Source organism: Triturus cristatus, chromosome 11, assembly GCF_964204655.1.
Source record: "Triturus cristatus chromosome 11, aTriCri1.1, whole genome shotgun sequence".
NCBI lineage: Eukaryota > Metazoa > Chordata > Amphibia > Caudata > Salamandridae > Triturus > Triturus cristatus.
The window spans coordinates 927,467,921-927,485,743 of NC_140594.1; the positions used below are offsets into that span (position 1 = coordinate 927,467,921).

At 42.6% G+C, this 17,823-nt stretch overlaps 1 protein-coding gene across 1 annotated transcript in view; it reads left to right on the forward strand.

The window, feature by feature from the left end:
* The window catches only part of ERICH6 (glutamate rich 6), a 399,063-nt gene that overhangs the window by 85,423 nt on the left and 295,817 nt on the right, over positions 1-17,823 (forward strand). Inside the window, exons 2-3 of the mRNA XM_085634907.1 lie at positions 7,867-7,945; positions 10,702-10,817. Coding sequence (XP_085491033.1) covers positions 7,867-7,945; positions 10,702-10,817 — 195 coding nt within the window. The remainder of the gene's footprint in view (positions 1-7,866; positions 7,946-10,701; positions 10,818-17,823) is intronic.

Here is a 17,823-nt window from a genome sequence, read left to right on the forward strand (position 1 = left end):
CTAAAGCACTACCAGGTTTACTAGTACAGGTACTGCCGCGTTTATTAACTACGAAAAAGGAAGACTGGGGTGCAATCTCAGCCTGTAAACAAAAGCAAGATGAAGACACTAGTGATTTCTATGCCCGATTTGAAAAATGTTTTGGTATAAATAGTGGCATAAAAGCAAGTAGCGAATCATACCCACATCTGTTTGTGACAAAATTAGTTGAAAATTCCTTGCCCCAAGTGAAGAATAGAGTATTAAAATTCGAGAGTACCTGGCAAGGTAATACCCCATCACAAATGTTACAAATGTTACAGTACCATTACAATAGAATTAGAGAGGAACAAGAACATGAACAAAGACGCATGAAAGACACGAAAATGAAAATGCTAGTCTCTCAGACAGTTCCAGCTGAAGGACATAAAAAGGGTACGACACATTCCGGTGAGTCAGCAGGACCTGTAAAAGGGACATGCAACTATTGTAAACAGCCAGGACATTACATACACGATTGCCCAGTCCTGAAGCGTAATATCGCCACAGGTAAAACACAGGAAAGACCACGGCCACCTAGACAGGATCAGAATGAACAAGGAGCCCCGCAGCATGCACAGTCCATGCCAGCTCCACAACAGTCTATACAGTTTGTGCCAGCTGCACCAGCGCTGCCGGTTGCTGCCACACAAACCACGACACGACAGCTGTACCAGACCGCACAGTATGACTACCCTGATTATCAACGATATGCATGAACCAGCCTAGAGAGGGAAGTTGACTTACCCCTTATCGAGGTCCCTGTAGACCAATAAGGACCTTATGTACATAGTGAATTATTAGGCCAAGATAGAAAATTTTTACTTGATACAGGGGCAAGTCGAACAACAATAAAACACAGTGAAGTTCCAGGGGCACCCCTCTCAGGCTCACAGAATATTTCCCTTGGTTTTTCAGGAAAACCTATTGTTAATGAAGTATCACAGCCTCTTCCACTTACGATAGGACCCTTGACCAGAACTACAGATTTATTGCTTACTAAATCATGTCCAGAAAACTTGTTAGGTATAAAAACACTGAAAGCTCTAGGAGCTATAATATGTTGTTCTCCGGAAGGAGTAAGATTGTTTTTACGTGATTTCAAAGGTCACTATGTGTCTCGAGACATGGATCCCCGACTGCAGACTTTACCTACACATTTATGGGCACAAGGCCCTACTGATGTGGGTTGCATGAATATTACACCATATCGGGTTACATTAAAGGCAGGAGTGGTACTACCACGAATGCGACAATACAAGTTACCACCAGATGCTGTAGTGGCTTTACTGCAAATTATTGACGAGCTCATTGTCCAAGGAGTAGTTGTGGAAACAGACTCCAATGTATGTAATTCCCCGATAATTCCGATTCTTAAACGAACAGATCCAAAGGCTCCGCCAGTATATCGATTGGTTATTGATCTGCGCGAATTGAACAAATGCATTGTGCCACAATTCCCTGTGGTCCCAGATATCTCGTCATTACTGACAGCTATTGATTCCGAAGCAACATTCTTTACTGTAATTGACCTCAAGAATGCCTTTTTCAGCGTCCCAATAGATCCGGAAAGCCAATACTTGTTCGGATTTAGTTTAAATGGACGAAGCTTTAAATTCACACGCGCACCTCAAGGATTTACAGAAAGCCCCAGCATCTATAGCCAAGCACTGAAACGAGAACTCGACAGTATCCACATGCCAGTAAACACTGCCCTGCTTCAATATGTCGATGATCTGCTGATCACCGCTAGAAGCGAACCTGAATGTGAGAAAGCATCACTGACAGTTTTACAATTTCTAGCCGAAAAAGGGCACAAGGCGTCCCCTTCTAAGCTGCAATTCTGTGTCCAGCGAGTTGTTTATCTTGGACACTCGCTGTCCAAGGAGGGAAGGCAGCTTACACCCGACCGCATTCAGTTAATAGCTAACATGCCAATACCCAAGACACAAAAGGAGGTGCGGGCTTTTATAGGCCTCACTTCATATTGTAGGCAGTGGATCCCTCAGTATGCATTTCTAGCAAAACCACTCATTCAATTGACAACACAGGAGGCAGCCACATCGACTGTTCTCCCTTGGACTCAGGAACATGCACAAGCTTTTGAAAGCCTAAAGAAAGCCTTATGCCAAGCACCGGTTTTAGCAACACCATGTTACAATAAACAGTTTACACTCTTTGTTACAGAACGCGAAAGTACTGCCTTGTCAGTACTCACACAGGAACAGGCAGGATCCCACAAACCATGTGCTTATTTTTCTAGTACATTAGATCCCGTAGCTCAGGCTTTGCCTGCATGCCTGAAATCAGTGGCAGCAACAGCTTTAGCAATCAGACAAAGCGATGCCATAGTGTTAGGACATCCATTGACAGTTCAAGTACCACATGCAGTAGAGGTTCTTGTGAATCGAACGCAAACACAACACTTGACTATAGCACGACTTACAGGGTATGAATTAACATTGTTTCAGCCACATATAGAAATCAGACGTTGTAATACATTGAATCCTGCCACACTGTTACCTGTAAATGGAACAGATCCACTTGCACATGATTGTATTGAAGTTATCACTATCACAACGAAACCCAGACAAGACTTGACAGACGTCCCATTGTCAGACCCAGACTTAACGTTGTATGTAGATGGTTCATGTATGAGAACAAGTACAGGAGAGTTAGTGGCCGCTTATGCAGTCACAACAGACTCTGAAATCATTGAAACAAATTGTATAAATACCTTGTCCGCTCAAGCAGCAGAGCTCATCGCTCTGACACAAGCCTGTATTCAAGCCACAAATAAAAAAGTCAACATATACACTGATTCACGTTATGCATTCGGAGTTGTACATGACTTCGGCGTGCTGTGGCGAGAGAGAGGTTATTTAACTTCTCACGGTGCCCACATTCAGCACGGACCCCTCATTCATGCCTTATTAGATGCAATACATCTACCCACTGCAATATCAATTATGAAATGTAAAGCTCATACGAAAGTTACTGATATCATTTCTCAAGGCAATGATCTAGCTGACAGAACAGCTAAACAGACTGCTCAAACTCAAACATCCGACATGACAAAGACAATAGTCCCGACGCCAACACATTGCATGATGGTTAAGGATCCCGCTCTTGACGTAATTGACATACAGACACATGCTACTCCAGACGAAATAAAGAAATGGACTGAATTAGGAGGGATCCAAACGGATCAAGGATGGATGACAAAGGAAAAATCTGTGTGGTTCCTTCCTGATTCAATGGTCCAAGTCATTATTAACACTGTACATAGTCCAGCACATCTAGGAGAAAAAGCTATGCTAGACAGCATTCAACACATTTGGTTCAACAAACATTTACGAGCAGCAGCCAAACAAAAAGTTCGTACCTGTATGATCTGTTGTCAGTTCAACCCAGGAAAAAGCATTCCCGTAGAACAGGGTGGATTTCAGCCTCCTGATCACCCTTTTGAAGTCCTCCAGATGGATTATATCCAGATGGAACGATGTCGAGGATTCAAATATGTTCTCGTAGTTGTCTGTGCTCTTTCCCGTTGGACAGAGGCATACCCGGTTTCAGATTACACTGCCCCGACTACTGCCAAACAGTTAGTTCGAGAATTCTTCCCACGATACGGTTTACCACGTGTTGTCTACTCAGATAACGGCCAGCCGTTCTCATCTGAACTAATGAAACACGTTTCACTTTTGTTAGGTTATCAGTGGAAGTTTCACTGCGTCCGACACCCCGAGGCAGCAGGTCTCGTGGAAAGACATAATCAGACCCTGAAAATTAGATTGTCCAAAATATGCAGAGAGAAAGGTGTCGACTGGGTAGTAGCATTACCAATTGCACTCTTTTACATGAGAATGGTAGCACACTCTCGAACAGGGCTATCCCCGTATGAGGTGATCTTTGGCAGACCACCAAATATGTGGGGGACGCCTATACCACGTAAAATAACTGATATTGACTGTAATATGCTGACAGATTATTTGGCTTCCTTGATGTCTGCACTACAATCTTGTCGTTCACAGGTAGCTGAAGCTTTTCCTGACAACACTGAGGTGAAACCCCATGACGTAGTTCCGGGGGACCTGGTCTTGGTGAGGAACTTTGATCGAAAGACTCAGCTGGATCCTAGGTGGAGGTCGCCGCAACTGGTCTTGCTCACCACAAGGACAGCCGTGAAGATCGAAGGCAGGAAAGGCTGGGTACATTCAAGTCATATCAAGAAATTTCATGGACTACCATCGGATGTAAATACCACACCTCGTGTGTCTTCACCCATTGACTCAAAACTTCCTTTGGTTGAAATGAGCAATCACGAACAATATAAACTAAAACTCAGGTCTAACCAGTCAGGCAATTTGATTGTTTAAGTCCTCTCCAAGGTGAAGCGGTTGAATTTGTCTCTGACATGTATCCCTTAGACCTGAATAGAGAAAAAACCCGAAAAATGTTGAAACGACATGCATACTGTAAATCACTGCGTAGTCATTGCACAGTGACGTTATTAATTTTGTTTTTCTTAAGTCTTTTAATAATTACTGCAAGTATATTGTTGCACATATATTATCCTATTTCTAGACATGTTTATAATGTTACTGCTGAACATTCTTTTAGTGAATTACCTCCGCATGAGTTGTCTTATAGATTTGCGCTGCGCAATAATACGTTTATTAGTATGTTACATCATTCCCATCAGGTTAGCAATGCTACAAATTGTTGGATATGTGGCCGACTCCCTCCCTATCAGAATTATAAAGGAATTCTACCTCTTTTTCCATACCCATTCACACACAACGGCTCCTGTGGAGCATGGTTTAGTTTAAATAATTCCCTAGATTCAAATTCTGCAGTTTATCAAGACAACTGGGTATGGGGAAATTTAAACTTAGTTTTACTTAAAGTCTGCTACCCTAACAAGGAGGGACTTCCCAAGAGAACAGGAACTGATCTAGAAAATGAAGTTTATGGATTAGGTAATTTTACGCCTAATCTTATGATCCTAAATATCGAATCCGAAGCTACTCCAATTTTGCCCGCCATGTCAGTATTTCCAGTAAAAGGTGAATTATGTGTAAGAAAGAATGGTTCCATACATATGGGCCATAGTAGATGCACCACTGTAATAGAATTCAGTGATCAAGGCAAGTCGACATTTAGAGCTTCCCGCCATTCCTATTTTATATGTGGTCAGACGGCATATGTACGTTTGCCTCTAGATTGGGATGGTACCTGCTACATTGGATTCCTTTTGCCACCTGTTTTCCTAGCTCCTCCCGATTATCACAGAAATACTCATTTAGTACACAATAGAGAAAGGAGAGATCTCCCAATAGTCGATTACACTGAAACAGCATGGGAAAAATACACAGATTTCAATAAAGGTCTCTTTCCCTATATAGGTACCGTTACTAATAGTAAGTTGATACGTAGATTAACTAGAACCCTTGAAGCAGTAGTGAACGAAACTATTTCCGCCTTAGGCAATTTAACAGAAGAACAGTCTGCTATGCGGATTGTTGTGCTTCAGAATCGTCTTGTCCTTGACGTCATCCTGGCCGATAGGGGCGGAGCTTGTAGGGTCATCGGATCAAGTTGTTGCATTTTCATACCAGAAAATTCGCCATCTGTATATAAAGCCATAACTCGCCTTCATAAGATTGTAAGCCAGATACACCAGAATCCAGGCACCTGGACTTGGTCCGGTTGGTTTTGGAGTGTATTATCTACCTTTGGATGGAAGGTCCTATCCTTCCTAGGTATTGGCTTTCTCATACTATTCAGTTGCTGTCTATGTCTACAATGTGGACCAGCGATCTGTGGTCTGTGTGCCACATCGTGTATTCCACCACCAAGATTTCATTCGTCCCAGAAGAAAAAAGAAGAACAAATGATGCTATATGAACAGATCAATGGATTGATGAAGATTGATATCTCTTGACGGGCAAGTAGGGGACAAGGAGGGAATGTGGAAATATGGATTTTTCTGATCAGTTATGTCCCCTATCTTGGACCCCAACGGTTTCATGTATGAATCACAAGTACATGTATGTTCCCTCCAGTTCCAGTTATGAAGACGCAAACTCATGTGCGTCCACCGTTAACATGTCCTCTTTCAGATCCGCCATGAATAGACTGGATATTCCATTCCTAAGTATGAAAGGCCATCGGCTTTATATGGTTCACTTATGCCATTTTACAGTCCAGGCAAGTAGGCCCTGATTCTGTCATCAAGCTTTTCTTGCTTTCTGCCTCTGAAGCTCCAGTCTGAGCCTGCATCTGTGACCATGAACTTTGTCTCATTCCCTGCGCGGCTCACGATGCCTGACATCAGCCTGTTGCCTGCCAAGAAACTGTATTTCACCTTCGAAATTATCTGCTCCGCTCCCTGCCCAATGCATTCCTGTCTAGTAGTTTAAGTAAACATTCTTCCAGCTACCGAGCAAAGGCCCGGCTTCTCTGTCCTTATGCAAGTAATTCATAGCCCTGTTACTATGGAAGATTCCTGCCCTCGCATCTAGTGTAGACACTTAGACGCTTGTACACACACTAACAGTCAGTATAGTCAGTATAGAATAAGATTCTACTCCAAGAAGGCCTCTCTTTTGGATAACATAGTTCTTTAAACATAGGATGTTAGATATGATTTGGGATTAGGTTGACTTGACCCTCCAGACATCTGTCGCCACATGTAGAGCTAAATGTCAAGTCCCCTTCACCCCCTAGTTGCACGTCAATCACACGTCATGCTGCTGTGCGCGCATTTCTGCCAAGTATTTCTGCTGACATTGCGAAATTCTTTCATGGAACCACCCTATTATGACATCACACCTGATGACGTTCTTTAGTCACACCCAGTTACACCTACTTTTGCTACGTATGTATGTTTTATCTACACTATCAATTGTTACGCCTCTTGCATTTGCTTCACTGTAATGCCTATTGTATAAAAGTGATTAATTATCAATAATGTATGTACTTCACTTCCTGAACCTTCGTGGTGATGGAACTTGGAGCAACCGATTCGAATCGTCCATTGGAATAAAGCCCATTCCGAACCTCTAATACCACGGATTCTGCCTCTTATTTACTGAGCTATTTCTATTATGTTTCTGTATCAAATTAAGTCCCGGTAATTAAATTATTTACCACACTGTGATCCCAGATTGCCCTTGTTGCAAACAGGCACAAAGTTGCTGGGACGATGGCTCCAGTATATGCTTTACAAAGATATTAGTGGTATACATGAGAGTCATGGTACCCATGACCAGGATTCACTTATTTCACAATGGAGTATCACACTAGTGTTGACGACTCAAGAACCTGAAATGTATTTCTCATGCCTTCGAAAAGGCATATGCATTCTTAACATTTCACTTGCAAAGACAAAGTGGTGGAAATTAAAAGCAATCATTCTAAAGGTGCGGATGCAAATATTTATTTTTCTTTGTTGTCTTGGCAACGAGCAAATTGCGCCTGTGGAATATATGTCAGTGATAAAAATTAGCTTTTTCATTGATTTTAATTATTTCTTTGTGGCTTGCATTGTGGTCATTTCGTTTGTAGTGCACAGGGAAATGTTTTTATGTGTATTTTGTGCAGAGGGACACAATTTAGGCAAAGCATTTTTTTTCTACCTGTGATTTCTTTTTTTTAATGTGAACAGAAGTCATGAATGACCTAGTGGTGGATGGCCAGGTGTCTGGAAAAGTTGGACCATAAAATACTATGCAGGTGAATGAATCTCTGTGTAGGAGCCCAGCACCTCATTTTCAGCTGCATTTTTAATTTTCTGTTTACATTGCTTAGAGTAATAAGGTACAACCTTTTGTCATCCATCAGGTAAAAAACATTTTCCCAGAATACTTGGCGGAATTAGAAGAGAAGAACCATATTTTAGTTTATCACCTGAAGTGAACAAGTAAGTGATTTTCAATACATGAATCTGTGCAGAGCTTCAGATATCTGCACAAACATTTTTCAAAGTGTGAAGTTTATCCATACTTAATGCAGCAATTGATTATCCTGCACTAATTGTTACCCTTTCTTCCATTACTGCTGTATTCAAACATTCATCTGTTTTTCATGCATGATATTGTGACTTGTCTTAACTCCTCAAGGTGATCTGCACCAGGCAGGACACTTTACCACCTTTGAAAATGAGGAATTTATTTGATAAGATTATGACTTGAGCTATAATCATGGAAATAAGTGATTACCTTTGGAAGGGAAAATCCCTTTCAGGTGCAAATTAGAGATACTTATCCGATCAAGGCAAACTGTGGCGATCTTTTGCTAACAGTAGATCTCTAATATTTCTTGCTATATAGTAAATAACAGGAGTAAGACAGGACTATGCCTGGCTTACTTTGGAATTTATTAGTACGCTAGGAATACTGCAAGAGTAAGTTACACCAGAATATTTTTTGAATTGAGCTCCTTGTGGTTTAGAATAAGACATCACTAAGATACATGGGATGACACAAATCTTGTGTTACATGTTAAATCTATGTAAGCAGCAGGAGAGATAAGAAAAATAAATGTATACTTACCCTGCAATGTAGTGGACGCAAAATAATTTTAGAACAGTCTTGTTGGTCTTGATATATTGACATACAGCCATGCTTTTGTGAAAGGGATTTGCATTCACTTAGTGTCATGCAGCTTCAAAGCAGCCATCAACCTTGTCCTGGCACACAGTCACAAACTGGGGTCTTTACTACTTCTTAGCCAAAGATAAGAGAAAAACACCTGACTGGTAACTGAGGAAACTGAGATAGATTCTGTCATCACAGAGTCCCTGATAGTCATTTTGTGGCTTGACAAATCTTGTATTACAGATATATCAAATGAGTATTTATGTTGCTTCAGAGATGTCCTTAGAATTATTTAGCTTCTCCTTGTATTGTACCATGCCTTCCCTGATCTGATGTTCTTTTTTCCTGTATTAAATCTTCCTCTGTTGCCTGGTCTTCACACTAACTTTGTTCTACTGCAGTCAACACATAAGCAGAAGATGTTTGTTCTTTTTTCATCTTCATTGATAAATATGAATTTGCGAGGTATATTTTATTGTCAATGAGCCTGCATTCAGTCAACCACTGGTCTTGTATGTTTTACATATGGGCAATCATCAATATCAATTTTGTGGAAAATTGACAATCTCTTATTTAATGTGTTTCCCCTTTCAGATGGTGACATACACAGTTTTGTGCCACATGTTAATAATTAATGATGTTGCTTAATTCTTTTGCACTGAAATATACAAAAAGTGATGGATGGAATGCTTGAATTAATCTCAGCCATCAGTAATTACTCAAGACTGCATCCCAGGCCATTGTTATTTTGCACACCATACCAACTCAGGTTGGGCCAAGCCATATGCAGATCAGTCTTGACCCTACTCCAATGAGAACAGTCCAGCTCAAACTGCCAGGCTTACCTCTTTTATATCATAGCCGAAAGTATATAATTGGTTCAAAGGATGGTGTAGGATAGCTCTTGATAATCTTGCAGTTCCGACATTTTCTAATTGAATACATTCTTTTTAATATGGCTGAAAAAAGTTACCCTTGTGAGGAAATCAACCCCAGTTTCACAGGGCATTAGGCAAGCTAATCCAACCATGTTTTGCTGCAATGAAGACTTTTCTTTTGAGGAGTAATACATATATAGTTACCTGCTTTTTTCGGAAATTATTCTTTTTACGTCAGATTGACCTGCTGCAACGCACTGATTTGTGTATCGGTCTCAACCAAGAATTACATATTTTTCTTCATGGCTTCACATCGATTATAAGCGTTGACTTCATTCAGGCCATTGTTGAAATGACTAACTGTAATTCAGATGCATGCCCATCGGCTACTGATGAAGCTTATGGTCTAGTGATGCTGATGTTTTTTTAATCGGTCAGTTCATCCATTCTAGAGCAGGTAGTTTTAGGATGACTGCTCTTTGCTTGAAAATGGGAGGCTCAGGAGTGGGAGGAAGGCATAAAATATTGTTTTCGGGATATCCTTAAGAATACTTTTTTTCTCTATTATCTTTAGGGCTCGGTACTGACTAGATCCAAATTCCAATTTTTCGTTTTTTTCAAATTAAGTGTGTTGGAAAAGCAAATGTCTGAATTTCTATAGGGAACAAATCTCTAGATGAAATCCTGTAGGCATTTCAGAACAGTGAACTAACGTGAGGGTTTCACATTGAGCTGATATGCAGCCAGTGAAGTAACTGAAGAGAATGTTATCGTGATCAGTCAGCATGCCTTGCAGACCACTTAAGCAGCCTGAATCTGGACAAGCAGAGGTATCCTGAATCATTTATTGACATAGTTGACATGTTTACAAAGCTGACATTTTGAATGCAGAATATTTAGGAGGTGAAGATAATGGGGAGTGACTTGTCTGCATCGACTGAGGATGTAGCAACAGAGCTTATAGTTTAGCAACCTGAGGACCATATGAAGTTGCTTTTTCCTTGGTATCTCTATGTCTTTGTGTAGGTCTGTTATGGCCACTCAGGTGTCTTATAGGTGATTCCTCAAGTCCTCAGTGACGTTTCTTCTGGCCATCAATAGATTACCTATACATTGATCTTTTACCTTCATTCAATGTTGATCTGTTAGCTATTAATCGGTTTTTTCTGGTATTCAATCAACTGTGTTTTATCCAACTGCAGGGAATGCCATTTGCCACAGACCACTGATGTCACTGCCGAAGCAAAACCAAAGGGAATCTCGGTGGAAATGCAGACGGAAGAAAGTTGGCTTTATGATAATTCTGAAAAGAAAATGGGTAAGTGAAGAATTGAAGGGAAGTTCAGAATCACAACAGCTCTTAAAAATCACTCACAAATCAGACAAAATAGTGTAGACAAACAAATCTTTGCATTTCTAGCACATTTACAGTAAATGTGACCTTTTATAATTTGTGACTGAATTAAGTACTTTTCACCCCCAAGTCTTGTGACCCCCACTTCACAGATGCCGATAGGTTGGCACCTCATGATGCTTGGCTCACACAATAGGATACTGGCGCCACCGGCAAGTGTCAAGGGTGCACCAGCTTTCATCTTTCTTATAGCCTTAAGGCGCCACTTCAGTTATGTTTCTGAATGTTGTCATGAAGCTCAAAGGAAGCTGCTACTACCACTTGCCAAGGGTAAGAAAAACAGTCCACTCTCTTGGCCTTGTTTTTGTTGCATCCAGTTGGCAGCCACTACTACATGGACTTCAGTTGTAAGCATTGTACTTGGAAGCAGGTAGGCAGCCCACCTTGACCTCCTCAGCATTCGCCAGCATATTGAGAATATTGGGCAGCGTCAGAGGTAAGCCTCTCCCTTCCGTTTGTTACATTATGCCAACATTAAGCACACAGTGCTGGCCAGGCAGCAAAGTATGGCACCTAAGGACTATGCCGCTAGCTTCAGGTTGAAGCCTGTGCTTGCAATGCATTTTAGTTTAGCTTGCTTGCGTACATTGATCATGTACTGGATTTACATCATTATTGACCTGCGTAACAACTGCACTTTACCACTGAATGGGATAAACACACTACAGCCTCTTAACAAATTATCCTCAGAAGCAAATCTTTTTTACTGCCTTTAATGAATGGCAAAGGCAGTAATACAGTATCTCCCCACAATTCTTTAAAGTGTTGTCTACTTAACACCGGATCTGCTGTAAAACATAAGAAGGAAAACATGATTTTCATTATTTAGACACCTAATGTTGTTTGGTGAGGTCTTGGTATACCCAGGCGATGGAGTTATCATCTGTAACGTAGTTTCACTTAAGGTACACAAGGAAGAAAGGGGGAATTACTATAATCTATGAGAGCAGTCTATTTCTATTTACTAAGGACCTTGTAAGGGGAACAACCTTTACAACGCAACTTTTACAACGCACTACCATTACAACAAAACTGTTACAACGCAAGTGGATTTACAACGCATGCCATTACAACGCAAGGCTTTACATCGACTTGCGCTAGATGGCGTGCTAACATTACAAATAGTGTAGTTTACTATCCCAACACCTTCCACACTGTTAAGTGGACTGGAGTTGGAATAGTAAATTACACTTTTCTAATGTTAGCACGCCATCTAGCGCAAGTCGATGTAAAGACTTGCGTTGTAATGGCATGCGTTGTAAATCCACTTGCGTTGTAACAGTTTCGTTGTAACAGCATGCGTTGTAACAGCACGCATTGTAACGTCATACATCCCCTTGTAATGTAACCTTTGGTCTCTTAATTTACACTATGAGTGATATAATGACAAAAATCTACCACCCTGCAGAGAAGTCCATCAGGGATTCTGGGTCAATCTTAAATTGTAAAATATAAAAGAACTCAACTAGTTGGTTGAGTCAAGATGAACAAAACATCTATAGCCAGCTTTGATTGGAACGGTGTGAACATGAACGCTTGTGGACCGATGCTATTGAGAAATAGAAAGAAAAGAGGGACCTTCTTTAACCAGTATCCTCCGCTACAGCCCTGTCCATTGTGGTTGCAGGTTCCCTCACTTATCTTTACTCCGTGGTAAGCTAAATTCCATTTTTTGTGGAAAAGATGGTCAGGGAATGGCCATACATGCCAAATGGTTAATTTCCATGCCATGTGATCCCTTGAAGTTGACCAGAGTAATATCCTTGCACGTTGCTATCCCCACTGATAAGGAATCTGAAGTTTTTTCAAACCTATCAGCCCTCCATGGGATCCTCAATCAAAGAAGTTTGCAATATCATTCACCCCTTTGTTTGCTGTCCTATAAAACTATCCATTAGGGGCAAGTCTCATCCCCATGTTATGGAGAAGAAGAACAATTAGGATCTGGTGCGCTGGCTCCCTTTAGTCTTCTTATCACCACGTCTGTCCTGGCTAAAATACTAGAAAATATAATTGTTGTTAAGGTACAGGAGTATATTGAGTCCACTAACTTCTGTGTAGTGATGACTGCACCGGCTGCTGGTTAGTCTTGCAGTATCTGCCTTCGGAGTTTCATACTTTCAACCACTGCTCACTTTTGGAGAGGTTAACCATGTCGGCCAATGCTCATCAAACAACATCCAATTGGTTTGAATCTTTCCTCCACCAGCATTCACAGAATGCAAATCTAGGTTGTCTTTTCTGATCCCTATCATGTGAGGATCTCGTGTTCAGCAATCTTAAAGCCACCCTCATAGAAACTACCTACAATGTCATGTGATCGTGAGGGGGTTTCAGAAATATATATGTATTGTTTGACACTGTGTTACAAATTTAAAAAATTGTAAGAGTTAAACTATAACACAAAGGCCTTGATTGTGAGTGCTTTGTTAAAGCAGCTGTTTGCACAGGTCTCAAAATAATGAGTTTATCGATAAAATCTGAGAGTCAAGTTTTTCCCAAAATAAATTTCAGCAGGTAAAGCTTGCTGAAATTTACCAGGGGAAAAATGCCTAATAAATACCAGGACATGGAGAATTTGGTGAATAAATGGCAAAATCCACTTGTTTTTCCCCAGTTCAATTAGGAAACTCATAATTGGCATTATTTAATGCATCCAATAAATAAAGTGTTGGCAATAAATAACACCATCCTGTAGCTTAATATTCCTTCCAATCAAAGTGGTATTGCATGGTAAAGGGACAGGCCAAACTGCAAACGTGTCAAGTGCCTTTCAAATAGATGCTTCGCAACGAAATTTGTCAAACGGTATGTCAGCAGTTTTTGGTTCTGGGGATGCTGGCTCCCAATGAAACTTGCAAACCCTATGCTTTTTTGCAACTACAGACATAGGGACATTTATTCAGGAAAGGCTTGAATGAATTACATCAGCTTCTTTTCCCATGGAGCCTTGCAAATATCAAATTATTGCTAAAACATGATTTTCTCACATTTACATTTGGAAAATATTGGAATTTGTTTCCAAAGGGAAAGGTCCCACTTCCATCCACTGCCACATTTCTGGGAATAAAACCAATACCCTGCATACTTGATAGAGACTTCAAGCTGCTGATTCATTACCTTAGAATTTCCCCCAGGCCTCAGGCTGAATCCGGATAAATGTTCGTAGGCAGTATCCCTGCACACAAGTAGGTGCCGTTGATCGGCTCTGCGTCTGTCATCGGCATCTTCCATGCCAAAAGTGATGTTGCAGTACCTATATAGGCGCCATCCAGGCATGCTGCCATCAGTTTTTTCTTTCCACACCAGCCAGTGCTGGTTTGTAGAAGAGATACCTCTCTGTCACTTTTTGACAGGCCTTTTGTGACATTTTGTCAACTTCTTTTGAGCTTTACCTCCTGTTGTGTCGAGGATGTCCTAGCGCAAGAATGGGTTTAAGCTCTGCGGCACCTGTCACTGGCTAATGTCGGCAATGGACTCGCTCCTTGTTTGCCCTTGGTATTTGGAGCTTGACCTCGGCACCAAGACTTGCTCCGATGCTGAACCATGTCTCCAAAGGCTTAAGGGAGCAGCCCCTAAAGCCGCTAGTGGCCCGGCATGCGACTCCGCAGTAGTTGAGATCCCGGTCGAAAGAAAGTTCCCAGGATCATTCACGAAGCCCGAAGTCCTCTTCATTCTGCTCAAAGTTGTCTAGACATTAAGGTAGGAGGCATAAGAAAAAGAGCATTCAAAGCATTCTTTGACATCTCCCTGTCCATCGGCTTTGAAGACGAGGGAGCCTCAGTGTTCCTGGCCTCATTCCCTGGAACCTGCACCTATGCCGACTCCGTGCCTTTCTGAATTTCTGAAGGCTGGAGATACCCCCACCCAGCTAAGAGAGTTCTGTGAGGCCATGTGCCAGTTGGCGTCAGGACTCGCCATCACCTGCCCAGCTGGCAGTCCATAACTTCGGACATGTGGGTATTGCAGTTTGTTCTAAGGGGCTACTCCCTCCCCTTCAAGACTACACCTCCCCCCATGCCACCATATCACGATTGGCTGACGGAGGATCATCTGACCCTACTCCGCAGGTTATGACTCTCTTGGCAAAGGGTGCTATAGAGAGGGTACCAGTGCCAGAAGTATGCTGTTGTTGTTATTATCACTTCTTTCTGGTTCCCAAAAATGACAAGGGCATCCTATCCTCAATTTCCGAAACCTCAATCTCTTCATCAAGAAGTAGAAATTCAGAATGCTCATTTTGGCTCAGGTCTTGTCTTCCCTGGACCGTGGAGACTGGATGGTAGTGTTGGACTTGCAGGATGCCTCTTTTCACATACCCATACTGCCTGTCCATCTACACTATCTGTGGTTTACTGTAGGCCATGAGCGTTTTCAGTTCACCAAGCTCCCTTTAGGCTTTATCAGCTCCCCTCAGGGGTTAACCAAGGTGGCAGTGGTTGCAGCTCATCTGCGGTGATCTGGGATGCCAGTCTTCCCCATCTTGATGAATGGCCCAGAACACGAGCTCGTCCCAGACTGTTGTTTCCCACCTCCAGACTACGGTGAACCTCCTGCACTAGCTAGGGTTCACTATCAACGCGCCAAAGTCACACCAGACTCCGTCTCTAGCGCTCTCTTTCATCAGGCTTTTCTGGACACAGTATAGTCTCGGGCTTATCCTCCCGAACGGCAAATCCAGGTTATTTAGGCTTTGATACCGATATTTTAGCCTGTATCCTGTTTTTCAGAAAGATTGAATATGAGGCTGCTGGGCCTCCTGCATCCTGCTGGCGACACAATCCAGGTGGCATATGTGGGCAGCTCTGCAGTGGGACCTGAAGTTCCAGTGGGCTCAGCATCAGGGGAATCTCATCGACCTGATCCGGATCTCAGAGGGAACTGCGAATGATCTGCAGGGTTGGATAACAAACTGCGATTGAGTCAGAGGCAGACTTCTCTCCCTTCCCCAACCAGATCTCACAGAAGTGACAGATGCTTCCTGGGATGGTACGGCCATCTGGGAGAGGTGGAAATCAGAGGACTTTGGTGTCCGCAAGAATCTTTACTCCACATTAATCTGTTGGACCTCCTAGTAATCCGTCTGGCATTGAAAGCCTTTCTACCCTCGGTTAAGGGAAGGCTGGTGCAAGTGTACCCATACAACACCCCTGCCATGTGCTACTGCAACAAACAGGGCGGGTGGGGTCGTGGATCCTTTGTTGAGAGGCCCTGCACATCTAGACATATCTAGAATGCCAGAGCTTTTCCCTGGTGGTTCAACATCTGGCCGGTTCTCTGAATGCCAGTGTGGATGAACTCAGCCCAGATGCTTAGCAGATCACGAATGCCGTCTCCATCCATAGGTGGTGCAAGATCTCTTTCAGCAGTGGGGAGAGCCTTGGTTAGATCTGTACGACACTGCTAAGAATGCTCAATATCGTCAGTATTGCGCGCTAGAGTTTCTAAGGTGGCACTCACTTAGAGATGCGTTTCATCTGGAGTGGAGCTCAGGCCTCCTGTACACTTTTCCATCCATTTCACTTCTACCCAGAGTTCTCAAGAAAATCAAAAAATGACTGAGCCCAAGTCATCCTAGTGGCTCTGGACTGGAAATGGAGAGTCTGATAACCCAAACTTCTTAGCATACCCATTGATCCTCCGAACAGGCTGCCTCTTTGGGAAGATCTTCTGTCTCAGCAGCAGGGGAGGGTTCTCCACCTGCACTGTCCACTCTCTGCCTTCTTGTGTGGATATTGAGCAGCCACAGTTGACAGCCTTTGACCATCCTGCTGAAGTCTCTAACATTATCTTGGCAGCAAGGCGTCCCTCTACCAAGATGGTGTATGCCTGCCGTTGGAAGAAATGTGTGGCATGGTGTGCAGAAAAATCTGTTGATTCCCTTTCTGTCCCTCTTTCTGAAGTTCTGCTTTTTGTCTTGTCTATTGCCCAGCAAAGCTTTGCTCTAGGCACTATTAAGGGCAATCTGTCTGCCATTTCTTCCTTCTCGAGGTTGCCTGATCAACCTTCTTTTTTCAGGTCCTCTAGTGTACATAGCTTCCTTAAAGGTCTCACTCATCTTTTCCCTCCTTCTCTATTCACTGTGCATCAGTGGCAGAGTGAGTGATCTGCAGGCCTTATCATCTAAGCCACCTTACCTCGTAGTCTACCCTGACAAATTTGTGGTTCGCACTCTGGCCTCCTTTCTGCCAACATTAGTCACTCCTTTTCATGTATGCCAATCCATCACCTTGCCTACTTTTTCGCTCCTCCACATCCCTCTGAGGAAGAGGAGTGACTTCAGCATCTGGACTCAGAAAGAGTGTTGTTGTTCTACCTTGACCGCATAAAAGAGTTGGTGCAAAGAAAGGCTGGAACGTGCCGAAGCAGACCATCTTCAGATATGTTATGCTCCGCATCAAAATATGCTACGAACTGGCCAAGAAGCAACCTCCTGAAGGTTTGCAAGCTCATTCCACCAAAGCTAAAATGGCCACCACTGAGTGTAGTTCTGATCCTGGATATCTGCCAAGCGGCAAAGTGGGCTTCCCTGAATACGTTCACCAAACATTACTGCCTGAACACTCAGTTCCCCATGTTGGGCAATTTGCCCATTCGGTCCTGCAGGACTTTCTTGTGTGAAATTGCTTTGCAGATCCTCCTTCTGGGATGGTATTGTTACTATTCTAAGGTAAGGAATCTACAGCTAGAAATCTCTGTTAGATGAACAAGTTACTTACCTTTGGTAATTCCTTATCTGGTAGAGACTGTATTTAGCCGTAGATTCCTTACTGACCCATCCATCCTCCCTGCTCTGCAAACAGATTTCTGGGGACAGGGATGACCCCTTTCAGGGCCCTAATTTTGACGCACCAGTGGTCAGTGTTCTTCATGGCTCTGTGCTTCTGGCATGGAAAGTTGTGAAAAGAAA